This window comes from Hypanus sabinus, chromosome 7 (assembly GCF_030144855.1).
Source record: "Hypanus sabinus isolate sHypSab1 chromosome 7, sHypSab1.hap1, whole genome shotgun sequence".
Classification (NCBI taxonomy): Eukaryota; Metazoa; Chordata; class Chondrichthyes; order Myliobatiformes; family Dasyatidae; genus Hypanus; species Hypanus sabinus.
In genome coordinates this window covers 84,672,044-84,690,372 of record NC_082712.1, presented here as the reverse complement: position 1 = coordinate 84,690,372, position 18,329 = coordinate 84,672,044, and the positions used below count along the sequence as shown (strand labels likewise).

The 18,329-nt window shown below is 47.4% G+C and overlaps 1 protein-coding gene across 1 annotated transcript in view; it reads right to left on the bottom strand.

Annotated features, from left to right (window-relative positions):
* Positions 1 to 18,329, bottom strand: part of tfr2 (transferrin receptor 2) — a 75,715-nt gene that overhangs the window by 14,191 nt on the left and 43,195 nt on the right. The window contains exons 15-18 of the mRNA XM_059975014.1: positions 16,285 to 16,361; positions 9,821 to 9,905; positions 5,057 to 5,284; positions 1,522 to 1,662 (exon numbers count right to left, since the gene is read on the bottom strand). Of these exons, the coding sequence (XP_059830997.1) occupies positions 1,522 to 1,662; positions 5,057 to 5,284; positions 9,821 to 9,905; positions 16,285 to 16,361 (531 nt within the window). The remainder of the gene's footprint in view (positions 1 to 1,521; positions 1,663 to 5,056; positions 5,285 to 9,820; positions 9,906 to 16,284; positions 16,362 to 18,329) is intronic.

Here is an 18,329-nt window from a genome sequence, read left to right as displayed (position 1 = left end):
TCTCCCTGTCTCTGTCTGCATCTCTCAATCTCTCCCTGTCTCTCTCTGTGTCTCTCAATCTCTCTGTCTCTCTCTGCATCTCTCAATCTCTCCATGTCTCTCTCTGTGTCTCTCAATCTCTCCCTGTCTCTGTCTGCATCTCTCAATCTCTCCCTGTCTCTCTCTGCGTCTGTCAATCTCTCCCTGTCTCTCTCTGCATCTCTCAATCTCTCTCTGTCTCTCAATCTCTCCCTGTCTCTGTCTGCATCTCTCCCGGTCTCTCTCTGTGTCTCTCAATCTCTCCCTGTCTCTGTTTGCATCTCTCAATCTCTCCCTATCTCTCTCTGTGTCTCTCAATCTCTCCCTGTCTCTCTCTGCATCTCTCAATCTCTCCATGTCTCTCTCTGTGTCTCTCAATCTCTCCCTGTCTCTGTCTGCATCTCTCAATCTCTCCCTGTCTCTGTGCGTCTCTCAATCTCTCCCTGTCTCTCTCTGCATCTCTCAATCTCTCTCTGTCTCTCAATCTCTCCCTGTCTCTGTCTGCATCTCTCCCGGTCTCTCTCTGTGTCTCTCAATCTCTCCCTGTCTCTGTCTGCATCTCTCAATCTCTCCCTATCTCTCTCTGTGTCTCTCAATCTCTCCCTGTCTCTCTCTGCATCTCTCAATCGCTTCCTGTCTCTCTCTGCGTCTGTCAATCTCTCCCTATCTCTCTCTGTCTCTCAATCTCTCCCTGTCTCTGTCTGCATCTCTCCCGGTCTCTCTCTGTGTCTCTCAATCTCTCCCTGTCTCTGTCTGCATCTCTCAATCTCTCCCTGTCTCTCTCTGTGTCTCTCAATCTCTCTGTCTCTCTCTGCATCTCTCAATCTCTCCCTGTCTCTCTCTGTGTCTCTCAATCTCTCCCTGTCTCTGTCTGCATCTCTCAATCTCTCCATGTCTCTCTCTGCGTCTGTCAATCTCTCCCTGTCTCTCTCTGCATCTCTCAATCTCTCCCTGTCTCTGTCTGCATCTCTCAATCTCTCCCTGTCTCTCTCTGTGTCTCTCAATCTCTCTGTCTCTCTCTGCATCTCTCAATCTCTCCATGTCTCTCTCTGTGTCTCTCAATCTCTCCCTGTCTCTGTCTGCATCTCTCAATCTCTCCCTGTCTGTCTCTGCGTCTGTCAATCTCTCCCTGTCTCTCTCTGCATCTCTCAATCTCTCTCCGTCTCTCATCTCGTGCTCTGTTTCTCTATCTCTCATGTTCTTGCCTCTCTCTCACCACCACCAACTCGCCATCACCTTCCCTTGGTCTGTCCCCATCCTAAATGTCTGACTTCACTCCCTAACTTTTCTTTCCCCTCACCCCCACCAGCTCTGCCCCTGCCCCGCTGACGATGCCCATCACCCTCCATTCAAGCCCACCCCCCATTCATCTCCTCCCCCGGTCCCACCATCATCCATCACAACCTCCCCTCAATTAACTCCCATCTCCAGCCCTCAAGCCCTCCCTCACTCCGTCAACCCCAGGCCTGGTGAGGAGGGTGGGGGCCCTCGGCCAGTGCATACCCTCATGATCTTGTTGTTGTAGATTCGGGCAAGACGCTCGTCCTTCTCATCCGAGGACAGGATCAGGTTGTTGAGCCGCTCGGCTGCTCGGTTGAAGTCCCCTCGCGCTGAAAACAGCCACTGGAGGGTGAGACCCCGGCTCTGTGTGTGCGGGGTGGAGGTCAGAGTGTGGGGGGAGGGGAGAGGATGGAGGAAATATATGGGCGAGGGGGTAGGGTGCAGGAGAGCAATTGGGGAATGAGGCAGGATGAGGAGGCACAGAGAAGATCCAAGTAAGAAACTGTGTTCGTAACTTGTATTGTACCAGGAGAATCTATTTATTGATTATTATTGAGATACAGCGCAGAATAAGGCTATTCCAGCCCTTTGAACCCCTGATTTAATCCTCGCCTACTTACTTTTAGACTGTGGGAGGAAAGCAGAGAGCTGGAGTAAACCCAGAGAGAACCGACAGTGGTGGGATTTGAACCCTGGTTGCTGGTACCATAAAGCGTTGTGCCCCCGGTCTATCAGTCACTTTGCTCCCGGCAAAACCATCAATTCTTTGTCGACCATACCCGAATAGATTACCGATTACCGCAGGCCCTGCTCCTCTTTAACCCTTATTCTATATTCATATTCAGTATGATCCGGGTCAATTTTGACTCAGCCCAAGAATCCCTTCATAACAAGTGTCTATACCAAATTCTGAACCACAGATCAATGTAGAATGTATAAATAGCCTATATGACATTAATAAATGGGTGATTAATCCTTCATTAATGTTTCAGAGATCTAAAATCCATTTCAATAGATACGGGTCAAATTTGACCCGGAACAGCCTCAATGTAGCACCTGTACTAAAGTATTACATTTTTAACTATTTTAATTTTTGCGCATTTTGGGTCACTTTAGGAAAATGCATCAAATTTTGGCTAAAAATGGCATATAGGGCATTTCTACTGCTGTCAATTGTCAAAAAGGGTTAAATTTGATCTGAACTGTATGTAAGGTTTAAAGGTTAGATACGGAGTAAATCTCCTTCCAGAACGGTCCATTCAGTTAGAGTTTGAAAACCATAGAACATTACAGCACAGAAACAGGCCTTTTGGCCCTTCTTGGCTGTGCCGAACCATTTTTCTGCCTCGTCCCACTGACCTGCACCTGGACCATATCCCTCCATACCCCTCTCATCCATGTACCTGTCCAAGTTTTTCTTAAATGTTAAAAGTGAGCCGGCATTTACCACTTCATCTGGCAGCTCATTCCACACTCCCACCACTCTCTGTGTGAAGAAGCCCCCCAATGTTCCCTTTAAACTTTTCCCCCTTCACCCTTAACCCACATCCTCTGGTTTTTTTCTCCCCTAGCCTCAGTGGAAAAAGCCTGCTTGCATTCACTCTATTTATACCCATCATAATTTTATACACCTCTATCAAATCTCCCCTCATTCTTCTACACTCCAGGGAATAAAGTCCTAACCTATTCAACCTTTCTCTGTAACTCAGTTTCTCAAGTCCTATCAACATCCTTGTAAACCTTCTCTGCACTCTTTCAACCTTATTAGTATCCTTCCTGTAATTTGGTGACCAAAACTGCACACAATAAGGGTAATAGAGCGTATGTGTTATAGGGGCAGGGCAGACAGATTTTGATTCTTTCCTCAGGGCTGTCAGTAGCTGAGGGGAGACGTCACGTTCGTTATGGTAACTAGTCTCACGAGTGAATAAGTTACATATTCTTGCTTATTTTGTTGCAGTTTCTCACCAGCAGAGGTAATATCTTTAGCTGACCGCTGGGATAACACTCAACAATGCTTGATTAATGCTAATGGCCAATAAAGGTTTAATGTTTTGGAGCAATCATTGAAGCCGCCGTCACATCACCGAGTTATACAGTCTGTACGACAAGCAGCAGTTCTTCTTGCATTAGTTTTGCCGCTAAATTTCTGTCAGCAAAAATGATGCCCTCCGCCAATCCCCAGCTACAAACACCAATGACATGAGCAAGAATATGTAGCTTATTCCCTTCACTTTTACCACCTTGCTGCCATTGATGTGACTCGTTAACATGACGAACGTAATAAACGGCAGCAAGCAATACAATGCAGATAGAGAACAGATGCCCGGCTCAAGCAGAGCAGTTTCAAATCTCTTCGGCAGGCACATGACTGTGCCAAGAATGGACAAACATGGATGCACAGGAAAAGCATTCATTTAGCTCAGTATTAAATTGTGAATTTACATAGTTTGGGACAACATGTGACTGTTGACTGTTATATACACCTATGTCCCATGTACGCTGTCCTATCAACCATTCCTGGGATAAGACACGGAGTGAAGCTCCCTCTACACTGTCCCATCACACACTCCCAGGGTCAGACACAGAGTGAAGCTCCCTCCACACTGTCCCATCACACACTCCCAGGGTCAGACACAGAGTGAAGCTCCCTCTACACCGTCCCATCACACACTCCCAGGGTCAGACAGAGAGTGAAGCTCCCTCCACACTGTCCCATCACACACTCCCAGGGTCAGACACAGAGTGAAGCTCCCTCCACACTGTCCCATCACACACTCCCAGGGTCAGACACAGAGTGAAGCTCCCTCCACACTGTCCCATCACACACTCCCGGGGTCAGACACAGAGTGAAGCTCTCTCCACACTGTCCCATCACACACTCCCAGGGTCAGACACAGAGTGAAGCTCCCTCCACACTGTCCCATCACACACTCCCAGGGTCAGACACAGAGTGAAGCTCCCTCCACACTGTCCCATCACACACTCCCGGGGTCAGACACAGAGTGAAACTCCCTCCACACTGTCCCATCACACACTCCCAGGGTCAGACACAGAGTGAAGCTCCCTCCACACTGTCCCATCACACACTCCCAGGGTCAGACACAGAGTGAAGCTCCCTCCACACTGTCCCATCACACACTCCCGGGGTCAGACACAAAGTGAAACTCCCTCCACACTGTCCCATCACACACTCCCGGGGTCAGACACAGAGTGAAGCTCCCTCCACACTGTCCCATCACACACTCCCAGGGTCAGACACAGAGTGAAGCTCCCTCCACACTGTCCCATCACACACTCCCAGGGTCAGACACAGAGTGAAGCTCCCTCCACACTGTCCCATCACACACTCCCGGGGTCAGACACAGAGTGAAACTCCCTCCACACTGTCCCATCACACACTCCCAGGGTCAGACACAGAGTGAAGCTCCCTCCACACTGTCCCATCACACACTCCCAGGGTCAGACACAGAGTGAAGCTCCCTCCACACTGTCCCATCACACACTCCCAGGGTCAGACACAGAGTGAAGCTCCCTCTACACTGTCCCATCACACACTCCCAGGGTCAGACACAGAGTGAAGCTCCCTCTACACTGTCCCATCACACACTCCCAGGGTCAGATACAGAGTGAAGCTCCCTCTACACTGTCCCATCACACACTCCCAGGGCAGGGACAAACAACAAACTAAAGAAACCCTGCTAGTAGTTTTGATGTTACCAATGCTGCTAGTTCATGGTGTGCAGAATAAGAGTACCTTCAATTCCTCTGATAATGTCTTGAGCTGCAACAGATACTTGAGGATCACTTCACTGTACGAGCGGTAATTGAGGGGCAGCAGTTCGTTGTGGGACAGTTTGATCACCATCTGGCCAACAAGCTGTGCCAGTGCCTCGCTGAAATCGCCCAGCCTGCCGTTCAGCTTACTGTTGAGGCGCTCAAAGGTGTCCTTCTCGGTGTTGAGGAATGGATAGGCCTGGCCACTCTGCGGCAAGAGAAGCAACGTCAGGACTCTGGTACCGAGACCACTCTGCCTCGCAGCTACGACCGATACTTCCACATTTGCATATTTGGTAAATTGGTGAATCAGGCAAATTGTTAAATCTGTAAATTGGTAAATCTGGCAAATTTTAAATCAACAAACAGGTGAAACTGACAAATTGTTAAAATCGGCTAATTGGTAAATTTGGCACATTGGTAAACGAAGCTTAAGTTTCAAAGAGGGAAAATCATTATTTTGTATGTCATCCAAGCAGATCTTTTCATTTTCACAGTGCTTTGGGGTAGTAGAAGGGAAAACAATAACAGAATAAAGTGTCACAGTTACAGAGAAAGGTCAGTGCAGGGAGACAATAAGGTGAGAGGTCATACCAAGGGTAGATTGCGAGGTAAAGAGTCCTTATCGTACTCAGGGACTGTTCTATTCTCTATGACAGTGGAGTCAGGCTCTTCTTTGAGCCTCGTGGTGCGTGCTTTCAGGCTTTTGTATCTTCTGCCTGATGGGAAACGGGGATTAACCAAGCTGAAAGAGGGAATGTTGAGGGTGCTAGGCTGTGAGAAGCATAAACAGAACTCATGGCTGAATCAAATGCGGTGATGGATCAGCATATAGGAGGGGGAGTGAACATCTGGCTGAATGGTGCCACGACAACAACGTCTCTCTCAGTGACAGCAAGACCAAGCAGCCTGACTTCAGGAGGAGGAAGCCAGTCCTCATCGGAGGGTCAGCAGCTTTAAATTCCTCAGTGTCATCATTTCAGAGGATCAGTCCGGACTGCAGCACGTCAGTGCGTAGAATGCTGAATAAAGTGACCTCCAGGAAGACCACAACCTCGGCGTAGGGTTTGGAGGCATTAACCCTCCAGGAGGACCACAACCTCGGTGTGGGGTTTGGAGGCATTAACCCTCCAGGAGGACCACAACCTCGGCGTAGGGTTTGGAGGGATTCACCCTCCAGGAGGACCACAACCTCGGCGTAGGATTTGGAGGGATTGACCCTCCAGGAGGACCACAACCTTGGCGTAGGGTTTGGAGGGATTGACCCTCCAGGAGGACCACAACCTTGGCGTAGGGTTTGGAGGGATTGACCCTCCAGGAGGACCACAACCTCGGCGTAGGGTTTGAAGGGATTGACCCTCCAGGAGGACCACAACCTCAGCGTAGGGTTTGGAGGGATTGACCCTCCAGGAGGAACACAACCTCGGTGTAGGGTTTGGAGGGTTTGACCCTCCATGAGGACCACAACCTCGACATGGGGTTTGGAGGGATTGACCCTCCAGGAGGAACACAACCTCGACGTAGGGTTTGGAGGGATTGACCCTCCAGGAGGACCACAACCTCGGCGTAGGGTTTGGAGGGATTGACCCTCCAGGAGGACCAGAACCTCGGTGTAGGGTTTGGAGGGATTGACCCTCCAGGAGGACCACAACCTCGGTGTAGGGTTTGGAGGCATTGACCCTCCATGAGGACCACAACCTCGGCGTAGGGTTTAGAGGGATTGACCCTCCAGGAGGACCACAACCTCGGCGTAGGGTTTGGAGGGATTGACCCTCCAGGAGGACCACAACCTCGGCGTAGGGTTTGGAGGGATTGACCCACCAGGAGGACCACAACCTCGGCGTAGGGTTTGGAGGGATTGACCCTCCAGGAGGACCACAACCTCATCATAGGGTTTGGAGGGATTGACCCTCCATGAGGACCACAACCTCGGCGTAGGGTTTGGAGGCATTGACCCTCCAGGAGGACCACAACCTCGGCGTAGGGTTTGGAGGGATTGACCCTCCAGGAGGACCACAACCTCGGTGTAGGGTTTGGAGGGATTGACCCTCCAGGAGGACCACAACCTCGGCGTAGGGTTTGGAGGGATTGACCCTCCAGGAGGACCACAACCTCGGCGTAGGATTTGGAGGCATTAACCCTCCAGGAGGACCACAACCTCGGCGTAGGGTTTAGTGGGATTGACCCTCCAGGAGGACCACAACCTCGGCGTAGGGTTTGGAGCCATTAACCCTCCAGGAGGACCACAACCTCGGCGTAGGGTTTGGAGGGACTGACCCTCCAGGAGGACCACAACCTCGGCGTAGGGTTTGGAGGGATTGAATTTACATGAGGACCACAACCTCGGCGTAGGGTTTAGAGGGATTGACCCTCCAGGAGGACCACAACCTCGGCGTAGGGTTTAGAGGGATTGACCCTCCAGGAGGACCACAACCTCGGCGTAGGGTTTGGAGGGATTGACCCTCCATGAGGACCACAACCTCGGCGTAGGGTTTGGAGGGATTGACCCTCCAGGAGGACCACAACCTCGGCGTAGGGTTTGGAGGGATTGACCCTCCAGGAGGAACACAACCTCGGCGTAGGGTTTAGAGGGATTGACCCTCCAGGAGGACCACAACCTCGGCGTAGGGTTTGGAGGGATTGACCCTCCAGGAGGACCACAACCTCGGCGTAGGGTTTGGAGGGATTGACCCTCCAGGAGGACCACAACCTCGGCGTAGGGTTTGGAGGGATTGACCCTCCAGGAGGGCCACAACCTCGGTGTAGAGTTTGGAGGGATTGACCCTCCAGGAGGACCACAACCTCGGCGTAGGGTTTGGAGGGATTGACCCTCCATGAGGACCACAACCTCGTCGTGGGGTTTGGAGGCGTGCGTGCCTCAGTGACCCAGAGAGCGATGTTGGCTGCAGTCAGGGCTTTAGTAGGGTTGCCATGGCAAACAGGGTAGAGGCCAGACTGAGAGTGGGTTCAGCTCAGGGCTAAAAACCTTGACTGGTAAAAGAAACCTGCCAGTACCGGGCAGTGTGAATGAAGTGTGACGGTTGCACGGGGAGGGGGCAGTGTGAATGAAGTGTGACAGTTGCACGGAGAGGGGGCAGTGTGAATGAAGTGTGACGGTTGCACGGGGAGGGGGCATTGTTAATGAAGTGTGACGGTTGCAAGGGGAAGGAGACAGAGTGAATGAAGTGTGACGGTTGCACGGGGAGCGGGCAGTGTGAATGAAGTGTGACGGTTGCAAGGGGAGGGGGCAGTGTGAATGAAGTGTGACGGTTGCACGGGGAGGGGGCAGTGTGAATGAAGTGTGACGGTTGCACGGGGAGGGGGCAGTGTGAATGAAGTGTGACGCTTGCACGGGGAGGGGCAGTGTGAATGAAGTGTGACGGTTGCACGGGGAGGGGGCAGTGCGAATGAAGTGTGACGGTTGCAAGGGGAGGGGGCAGTGTGAATGAAGTGTGACGGTTGCACGGGAAGGGGGCAGTGTGAATGAAGTGTGACGGTTGCACGGGGAGGGGGCAGTGTGAATGAAGTGTGACGGTTGCACGGGGAGGTGACAGTGTGAATGAAGTGTGACGGTTGCAAGGGGAGGGGGCAGTGTGAATGAAGTGTGACGGTTGCACGGGAGGGGGCAGTGTGAATGAAGTGTGACGGTTGCACGGGGAGGGGGCAGTGTGAATGAAGTGTGACGGTTGCACGGGGAGGGGGCAGTGTGAATGAAGTGTGACGGTTGCACTGGGAGGGGGCAGTGTGAATGAAGTGTGACGCTTGCACGGGGAGGGGCAGTGTGAATGAAGTGTGACGGTTGCACGGGGAGGTGACAGTGTGAATGAAGTGTGACAGTTGCACGGGGAGGGGGCAGTGTGAATGAAGTGTGACGGTTGCACGGGGAGGGGGCAGTGTGAATGAAGTGTGACGGTTGCATGGGAAGGGGGCAGTGTGAATGAAGTGTGATGGTTGCACGGGGAGGGGGCAGTGTGAATGAAGTGTGACGGTTGCATGGGAAGGGGGCAGTGTGAATGAAGTGTGACGGTTGCACGGGGAGGGGGCAGTGTGAATGAAGTGTGACGGTTGCACGGGGAGGGGGCAGTGTGAATGAAGTGTGACGGTTGCATGGGAAGGGGGCAGTGTGAATGAAGTGTGATGGTTGCACGGGGAGGGGGCAGTGTGAATGAAGTGTGACGGTTGCAAGCGGAGGGGGCAGTGTGAATGAAGTGTGACGGTTGCACGGGAGGGGGCAGTGTGAATGAAGTGTGACGGTTGCACGGGGAGGGGGCAGTGTGAATGAAGTGTGACGGTTGCAAGGGGAGGGGGCAGTGTGAATGAAGTGTGACGGTTGCACGGGAGGGGGCAGTGTGAATGAAGTGTGACGGTTGCACGGGGAGGGTGCAGTGTGAATGAAGTGTGACGGTTGCACGGGGAGGTGACAGTGTGAATGAAGTGTGACGGTTGCACGGGGAGGGGGCAGTGTGAATGAAGTGTGACGGTTGCACTGGGAGGGGGCAGTGTGAATGAAGTGTGACGGTTGCAAGGGGAGGGGGCAGTGTGAATGAAGTGTGACGGTTGCACGGGGAGGGGGCAGTGTGAACGAAGTGTGACGGTTGCACGGGGAGGGGGCAGTGTGAATGAAGTGTGACGGTTGCACTGGGAGGGGACAGTGCGAATGAAGTGTGACGGTTGTACGGGAAGTCCGGTGCTGGGAGTTACAAGGGTCACAGTGAGGTGGATGTCGAAGTCAGCTGTCACTTACCTCTCTGAAGTTGAGTTCCAGGGCAGGTACCCCAGCGAAGGCGGTGAAGGGGTAGGCACTGCTCTCCATTGTGAGGGGCTGTATACTGCACAGGAAAGACAGAAGCAGCTTACTGCAGAGTCCGCAGAATGCACTGGTTTCCCCGCTTTGAGTTATTGTCTGACACTGTTTCCTGTTGTGCCACAGTAGGCAATGAGGAGATTCGGCCCATCATACATGACTAGACCTTTGCAAAAGTATTTCACTTCCCACATTCCCCCTCAGCTGCAGATCTGGCACCAGCAAAGATCGAGTGGTCAGCCGAAATGGCTGATACAACAGGGAATAATGTTAATGTGATTGGAGGGTCAGAGGTTCAATTTATTGTCAAAGTATGCATGTACAATCCAACTCTGACGTTTATCTTCTCCAGATAGCCACGAAATACAGAAATATCATTGGAGCTGATGAGAAAAATGATATAATCTCCCCCCCACACATGATTAAGAAACAAAACGCGTAAAGCCCAAAACCCCCCAACCGCTCGCTCACAGAAAAGAATGGCAACATCAAAACTTCCAGACCCTGCACTCTTGTACACAAAAACTGATTGCCTACACACTGAAGAAAATACAAGGATATCAGACCCCAAATCCCCAACCGTCACGAAATCTAACAAGCAGGAAGGGTCAACGGAGCAGGGGATATCAGCAAAGTTAAGGGTGTTTGTGTTTTTTTTATACACAAAGTGGTGGGTGCATAAAACATGCTGCCCAGGTTGGTGGGAGAGGCAGATACGTTAGGGGCATTTAAGAGACTCTTTTTGAATTAAAGTTTCTATTTCATTAGATTTCGGCAATAACATTGTTTGACCTAATTTTTCTCTTAAATAAGCCCTTAATTGGAAGTAACAAAAAAGAGTGTTGTTTGATACTTTATATTTATTCTTTAATTGATCAAATGACATTAATATACCTCCTTCAAACCAATCTCCTACATATCTAATCCCTTTTTGAAACCAATTATATAAAAGTTGATTATCCATTGTAAAAGGAGTAAGTCTATTTTGAATTAAACATCTCTTTGCTAAAAAGATTTCTTTGTCTCATCATCAACAGTTATCTTATTCCATAAGTCAATCAAATGCTTTAATATAGGAGATTCTTTCTTTTCCCGTATCCATTTAGATTACCATTTTTATATAAAATCTTCTGGTGTATTTTCTCCTATTTTATCTAGTTCTATTCTAATCCATGCCGGTCTATCTTTCTCATAAAAAAGCAATAAATCTAAGTTGATTTGCTTTATAATAATTCTTAAAATTTGGAAGTTGTAACCCTCCTAGATCAAATTTCCATGTCAATTTTTCCAATTATATTCTTGACATCTTACCTTTCCAAAGAAACTTCCTCACATATTTATTTAACTCTTCAAAAAACTTCTGGGGTAATTGTATTGGTAGTGATTGGAATAAGTATTGTAATCTAGGGAATATATTCATTTTTATGGTATTTACTCTACCTACTAATGTTATTGGTAATATCATCCATTTATCAAGATCTTCTTGAATCTTTTTCAATAATGGTAAATAATTTAATTTATATGTTCTTTATATCATTATCAACTCTTATACCTAAATATTTTATACCGTTTGTCGGCCATCTAAATTGAGTTATTAATCAACATTGACTATAATCTCCTTTAGTAAGAGGTAAAATCTCACTTTTATCCCAATTTATTTTGTAACCTGATATTTTCCCATATTCTTCTAATCTAGAGGATAATTTACGCAACGAGTGCAATGGGTTAGTTAAATAAAGCAGAACATCATCAGCAAATAAGTTAATCTTGTATTCTTCCTGGTTAACTCTGAAACTCTTAATATCTGGGCACATTCTAATTAATTCAGCTAGTGGTTCTATTGCCAACACAAATAAAGCTGGTGATAATGGACAACCTTGCCTAGTTGACCTTGTTAACTGAAATGGTGTTGAAATTTGACCATTTGTCACTACTTTAGCTTTGGGATTTGTATTTAAGGTTTTAATCCATTTTATAATTGATACTCCTAATCCATATTTTTCCAATACCTTAAATAAAAAATCCCATTCCAATCTATCAAGTGCTTTTTCTGCATCTAAAGCAACTGCCACACTCATTTCCTCCCTCTTTTGAGCCAAATGAATTATACTAAATAACCGAGTTACGTTATCTGCCGATTGTCTATTTTTAATAAATCCTGTTTGATCCATATGTATTAATTTTGGTAAGTATTTAGATAATCTGCTAGATAAGATTTTTGCTATTATTTTATAATCAGTGTTTAACAAAAAAATAGGTCTATTGAATATTAAAATTGAAGAAACAAATTGGTCATGACTATGTCTTGATAGTATGACAAATACAATAAATGTCTGGTTAAGATTAGTGCAATATAATTTTTTACATCAATTATATATTACACCACAAAAAATAAATAAATTAAATCCAAATTTATCTGATCCGTGTTTCCGATGTAACCAAGAAATCGATACTTTTTTACATTCTACTTGGTCTTGTTCTAAGAGTCAACCTTTTTGGACAAATTTAAGAATTTTATTGGAACAAGTTATTGGAACACAACTTCCACATAATCCAATATTATTTTTATTAGGCGATATTGAAGGGATAAAATTGAAACCCAAATTGAATAAATATCAGAAAGAATTCATAAAAATTGCATTGGCAGTAGCCAAAAAGGCTATTGCAGTTACTTGGAAATTGGATTCATACTTAAGTATAGATCGTTGGAAGAATGAAATTTCCAGCTGTATTCCTCTTGAAAAAGTTACTTATAATTTAAGAGATAAATATGAAACATTTTTGAAAATTTGGCACCCTTATTTACAAAAGATAGGTGCTCCGAAGATAAAATAATTGGTTATTTGGGGAAATAAATAAATATATATACTAAAGTTATTACGAACTCCGTGGAGCTTGTGGGGATCTTCCGTTATCCAGGCACTCTCTTTTTCTTTTTTTCTATAGGGATGTTAGGGGGAGGGGCTAAGGGGAGGGGGGAGGGTATATATTTTTTTTCTTTCTGTAATCATTTGAAAACAATAAAAAAGTTTTAAAAAAAGAGACTCTTAGACAGGCACATGGATGAAAGAGAAAATGGAGGGTTATGTGGGAGGGAAGGGTAAGAGAGATCTTAAATTAGTCTAAAAGGTTGGCCGAAGGGTCTGTACTGTTCTATGTGTAAAACAGGGTGAAGGGGGAGGGGGGGAAGGGGGGATAGGGCAGGGGGAGACAATTCATGCACGGTCTACAGGTATACTTCTGGCTGTGCAAGCTACAAGCACATGACCAATGCATAAGTTGCAATCATGCTAAGATAATGAGAGGCCTTACACAGGGCAGGTAGCATTTTTTCCCATGGTAGGGTGGCAGGATGGAGAGGTGCCTCTACCAAGGGAGGTGTAAGACACTCCTTCCCTCTGCTAACCTGTGGGCAAGGTGTAGCACCTGCTTAGCCCCCTGATCAGGGTCACATGAAGCCAGGGGAGCAGGTGGTGGGATGGTCGTACGAGGAGCCAGTGCAGATCACAAGTCCTGGTTATGTGACCACTGACACCAGGCAGACAATCTCTGATGGGTATTGATAGTGGTTGGGATCTCCCATCTTGTAAAGACACTGCCCAGAAGAAGCCAATGGCAAAACACTTCTGTAGAAAAATTTGCCAAGAACAATCCTGGTCCTGGAAAGACCCTGATCACTCACGTCACATGACACAGCACATAATGACTGGACTGAGAGAAGTCAAAAACAAAAGGCAGGAAATGTAAAGAGGATCTCAGGGGGATTTTTAATTTTACACTGAGAATTGGTGATATCAATGAGAAGGTTGTGCAGTCAGATTCAATTATGCTTAAGAGGCATTGAGACAGGAACTTCAACAGACAAGGCAATAAACAGATGTGACCCTAATGAGAGCAAATGGAATTAGTGTTAGATGGGCAAGAAAGGTCAGCATGGGTATGATGGGCTGAAGGGCCTTGGTCAGTGCTGTGAGAGCCACAGGCGTACCCTGACCATGTGGGCAGTGTGCAGCAAGACACACAAAATGCAGGAGGAACTCAGCAGGTCAGGCAGCATCTATGGTTAAAAATAAGCAGTCAACATTTGGGGCTGAGACCCTTCATCAGGCCGAATATTGAAAGGCCTAGACAGAGTTTAGATATTTCCAATGGGGAGGGGGAAGTCTAGGACCAGAGGGCGCAGCCTCAGAATAGAAGGACAATAGAGATGAGGGGGAGTTTCTTTAGCAAGAGGGTGGTGGATCTGTGGAATCCCTTGCTACGGACATCTGTGGAGGCCAAGTCGCTGGGTATGTTTAAAGTGGAGGTTGATAGACTAGTAAGGGTGTTAAAAGTTACAGGGAGAAGACAGGAGAATGGGGTTGAGAAGGATAATAAATCAGCCAGGATGGAATGACGGAGGAGAGTCGATGGGCCTATTTGCCTAATTCTGCTCCTATGTCTTATGGTGTGAGCTACAGGTGTACTTTCCGACTGTGGTGCCTACGGCTGTGCCTCTGTCTCTAAGACCGGTACCAGTCACCAAGCGTCCAACCTCATGTGGGGTCAGGTTTCTGTAACAATCCCTGGAAAAAAAGAGACTCATTCTTCTGGCTGCATTACCCCATCTGAGATGGAGGGGGCAGTTGTAACTACTGGAAGGATAGTGCAACTGATATACAAGGTACAGTCAAGTTTAATCAATAACCTTCAAGAGCTTGGCCTCAATACCTTCTTGTTTAATTTGGTCCTTGATTTCCTCACTTGCAGACCTCAGTCATTTTGGATTGGCAAATACATCTCCTCCACAGTCTCCATCAGCACAGAAGCACTTTGTGCTTAGCCCTCTACTCTATTCGCTTTACCCTTAAGACTGTGTGACCAAGCACAGCTCCAATGCCACGTTCAATTTGCTGATGGCATCTCTGTCATTGGCCAAATCAAAGGTGGTGATGAATCAGCATGTAGGAGAGAGATTGAAAATTGGGCTGAGGGGTGCCTCAATAACTCAACGTCAGCAAGACCAAGGAGATGATTATTGACTTCAGAGGTCCCTGGGACGGTCCTTGTTGGTGGACCAGAGGTGGAGAGGGTCAGCAAGTTTAATTCCTCGGACCTGTCCTGGGCCTGGCACCAAAAGTGTGATTATGGAGAAAGCACAGCAGTGCCTCTGCCTCCTTAGAGGTCTGCAAAGATTCGGCATGACATCTAAAACTTTGATAAACTTCTATTGGTGTGTACATGAGAGGGCTTCACAGCCTGGTATGGAAACACCAATGCCCTTGAACAGAAAATCCTACAAAAAGCAATGGATACTGCCCAGTCCATCACGGGTAAAACCCTCCCCACCATTGAACACATCTACATGAAACACTGTCACAGGAAAACAACATCCATCATCAGGGACACCCAGCACCCAGCTCTCTTTTCACTGCTGCCATCAGGAAGAAGGTACAGGAGCTGCTAGACTCACACCTCTAGGTTCAGGAACAGTTTTTACCCCTCAACCATCAGGCTCTTGAACCAAAGGGGATAACTTCACTTGCCCCATCACTGAAATATTCCCACAACCTATGGACTCACTTTCAAGGAATCTTCATCTCATGTTCTCAATATTTATTGTTTATTTATCTATCTATTTATTATTTTTTTTCTCATATTTGCAGCTTGCCTTCTACACTGGTTGAACACCCAAGTTAGTGCAGTCTTTTATCGATTCTATAGATTTGCTGCATATGCCTACAAGAAAATGAATCTCAGGGTTGTTTATGGTGCCATGTACAGTACAGTGCAAAACTCTTAAGCACATTTAGATAGCTAGGGTGCCTAAGACTTTTGCTCAGTATTGTAGTAATTTAATGTATGGCACTGTACTTCTGCTGCAAAAAAAAACAAATTTCATGACATGGGTGAGGGATGATAAATCTGATTCTGATCTGGGTCTCTATTGTGGACTGAGAGAGGGAAGGGGGCAGGGAGAGGGGAATCATGGTTGGGAAAGGGGGAAGGGAGAGGGGAATCATGGTTGGGAAAAGGGGAAGGGAGAGGGGAGAGAGCGGGAAGAACCAAAGCCATTCTATACTGATCAATAAACCAATGGTTTGGAATCAACTGACCTTGCCTGGTGTCTCAAGGCAGGGTGCATCTGCACCTGCGTCACCCCTCTTCCTGGCACTCCATCCGTGCCACCCTGTCACATGTCTCACACCCCTCCCATGGTGCTCCACATTGACAAAAACAGTACTGTGCAAAAGTCTTAAGCACCCTAGCTATGTGTGTATATATGACTTTTGCAGAGTATTGTATATACTTTGATAATAAATTTACTTTAAAGTTCAAAGTTGTTGAAGTTATCAGGGACGTAGGTCAGATTAATCTCTTTCCCCACGGTGGGGGTGATCGAAACAAGAACACTCTCTACTTACATTTTCTCTCTAAATTTGGGAACCTGGTTTACAATCTGGTTGTAGAGGTTCTGTGCTCCCTGGTTTGGGCTTCCAACCTGTCACAACAGAAGATTTATTAAGAGTGAGCTAGGACAGAGGCTAGAAATGCCAAACATAAATACAAAAAAAAAGTAATGGAATAGGTCCATAAAATATAGGAAGGAGAATTAGGCCATTTGGCCCTATGAGTCTGCACCGCCATTTGATCAGGAGATTTATTTCCCCCCTCAACCCCATTCTCCTGCTTCTTTCCTGTAAACCTTTGATGTCCTCGCTGATCAAGAGCCTCTCAACCTCCACTTTACACACTTCATTTATTTGTTGAGATAGAGAATGGAACAGGCTCGTCTGGCCTTTCAAGCTGTGCTGTCCAGCCTAACCACAGGACAATTCACAATAACTAGTCAACCCCCAACCCGTACGCCTTCGGACTGTGGGAGGAAATGGGGTCAGCCAGAGGAAACCCATGTGGTCACAGGGAGACCGTATAAATTCCTGACACAATGACTGGGCTTCAACAGCACTGATTCAACCCCCTCAATCCTTCCTCGTCTCTGATCTAAAGGGATGGTGCAGTGGAGAGAGCCAATACTTCACAGCTGCAGAAACCCGAGTTCGATCCTGACCTTTGGCGAGTGTGAGTGTGTGTGTGTGTGTGTGTGTGTGTGTGTGTGTGTTCAATGTTCTCCCTGTGACAGTGTGAGTACCCCTTCCCTCAGCCGAATGACAAGAAGGGTCTGTAGATCAATCGGCCACTGTCCCACCCCTCCCCGAAGTAATTATTTGACTCTGAAGTACTCTGCCAACTACTGGCCTGGCAGCATGCCCACCAAGTAGTTTGGTGACCCGATATCCAATACAGCAAGTATTTCACCCATGCCTCACTGTGTGTGGGTGAGGAGTAGAAACCCAAGTGTGGTGGTTGTGCAAGAGAGGACTATCACCGTGGGTAGGGGGTGGATAAGAAATGTGATTGTTCTGCTGGGAGTAGGGTTGGAACTTGATGGGCCAAGTGGCCTTCAATGTCACTATGAGAGTGTGAATGGCAGGAGATCTTGCATTTCACTTTAGTACAAACCATAGATTACCAGGGATTGCATTTTTTTTCCTGTACTGAATACTCACAAACAGGCGATGCGTGTGTGACTGATTGGAGAACTTAAGATAAAAGAACCCTTAGGGAAAGTGATCACAATATGATCAAATTCACCCTGAAATTTGAGAAGGAGAAGCTGAAGTCAGATGTATCAGTATTACAGTGGAGTAAGAGGATTCCAGAGGCATGAGAGAGGAGCTGGCCAGAAATGATTGGAGAAGAACACTGGCAGGGATGACAGCAGAGCAGCAATGGCTGCAATTTCTGGAAGCAATTCAGAAGGCACAGGAGATATACATCCCAAAGAGGAAGAGGTATTTGAAAGGCATTTCACATTCGATAGATTTCAGTAAGGTCACCCCTCATTCTTCTGAGCTCCAGTGAGTACCGGCCCAGAGCCATCAAACACTTCTCATGTGACAAACCTTCCAGTCTCGGAATCACTTTGTCACGTGCACCAAGAAGCTGGTCTTGCATTCTGGTCATACAGATCAAATCATTACACAGTGCATTGAGCTGGAACCGGGTAAAACCACGACATATGCAGGATGAAATGTTACAGTTACAGAGAAAGTGCAGACAAATATGGGTCAAATCCATAACGAGGTAGATTAAGCGGTGAAGTGTCTAACTGAAGTTTGTTTAAGAGTCTGATAATAGTGGGACAGAAGCCTGGTGATATGAGCTTTCAGACTTCTGTATCGTCTGCTCAGTGGGATGGGTGAGAGCAGAGAGTGTCCGTGGTGGTGTTCTTCACACACACAGGGCAGTGGAATGCACAATATTGAGAGCAAGTTATTCTCTCGTTAATATTAGGTGTCACGGATCAAACCTCCAAGCGGACCACAACCTTGTCACTGGGTTTGGAGGCTTGCATGCCTCAGTGACCCGGACAGCTATGTCAGCTGGAGTCAGGGCTTTGTGCTTT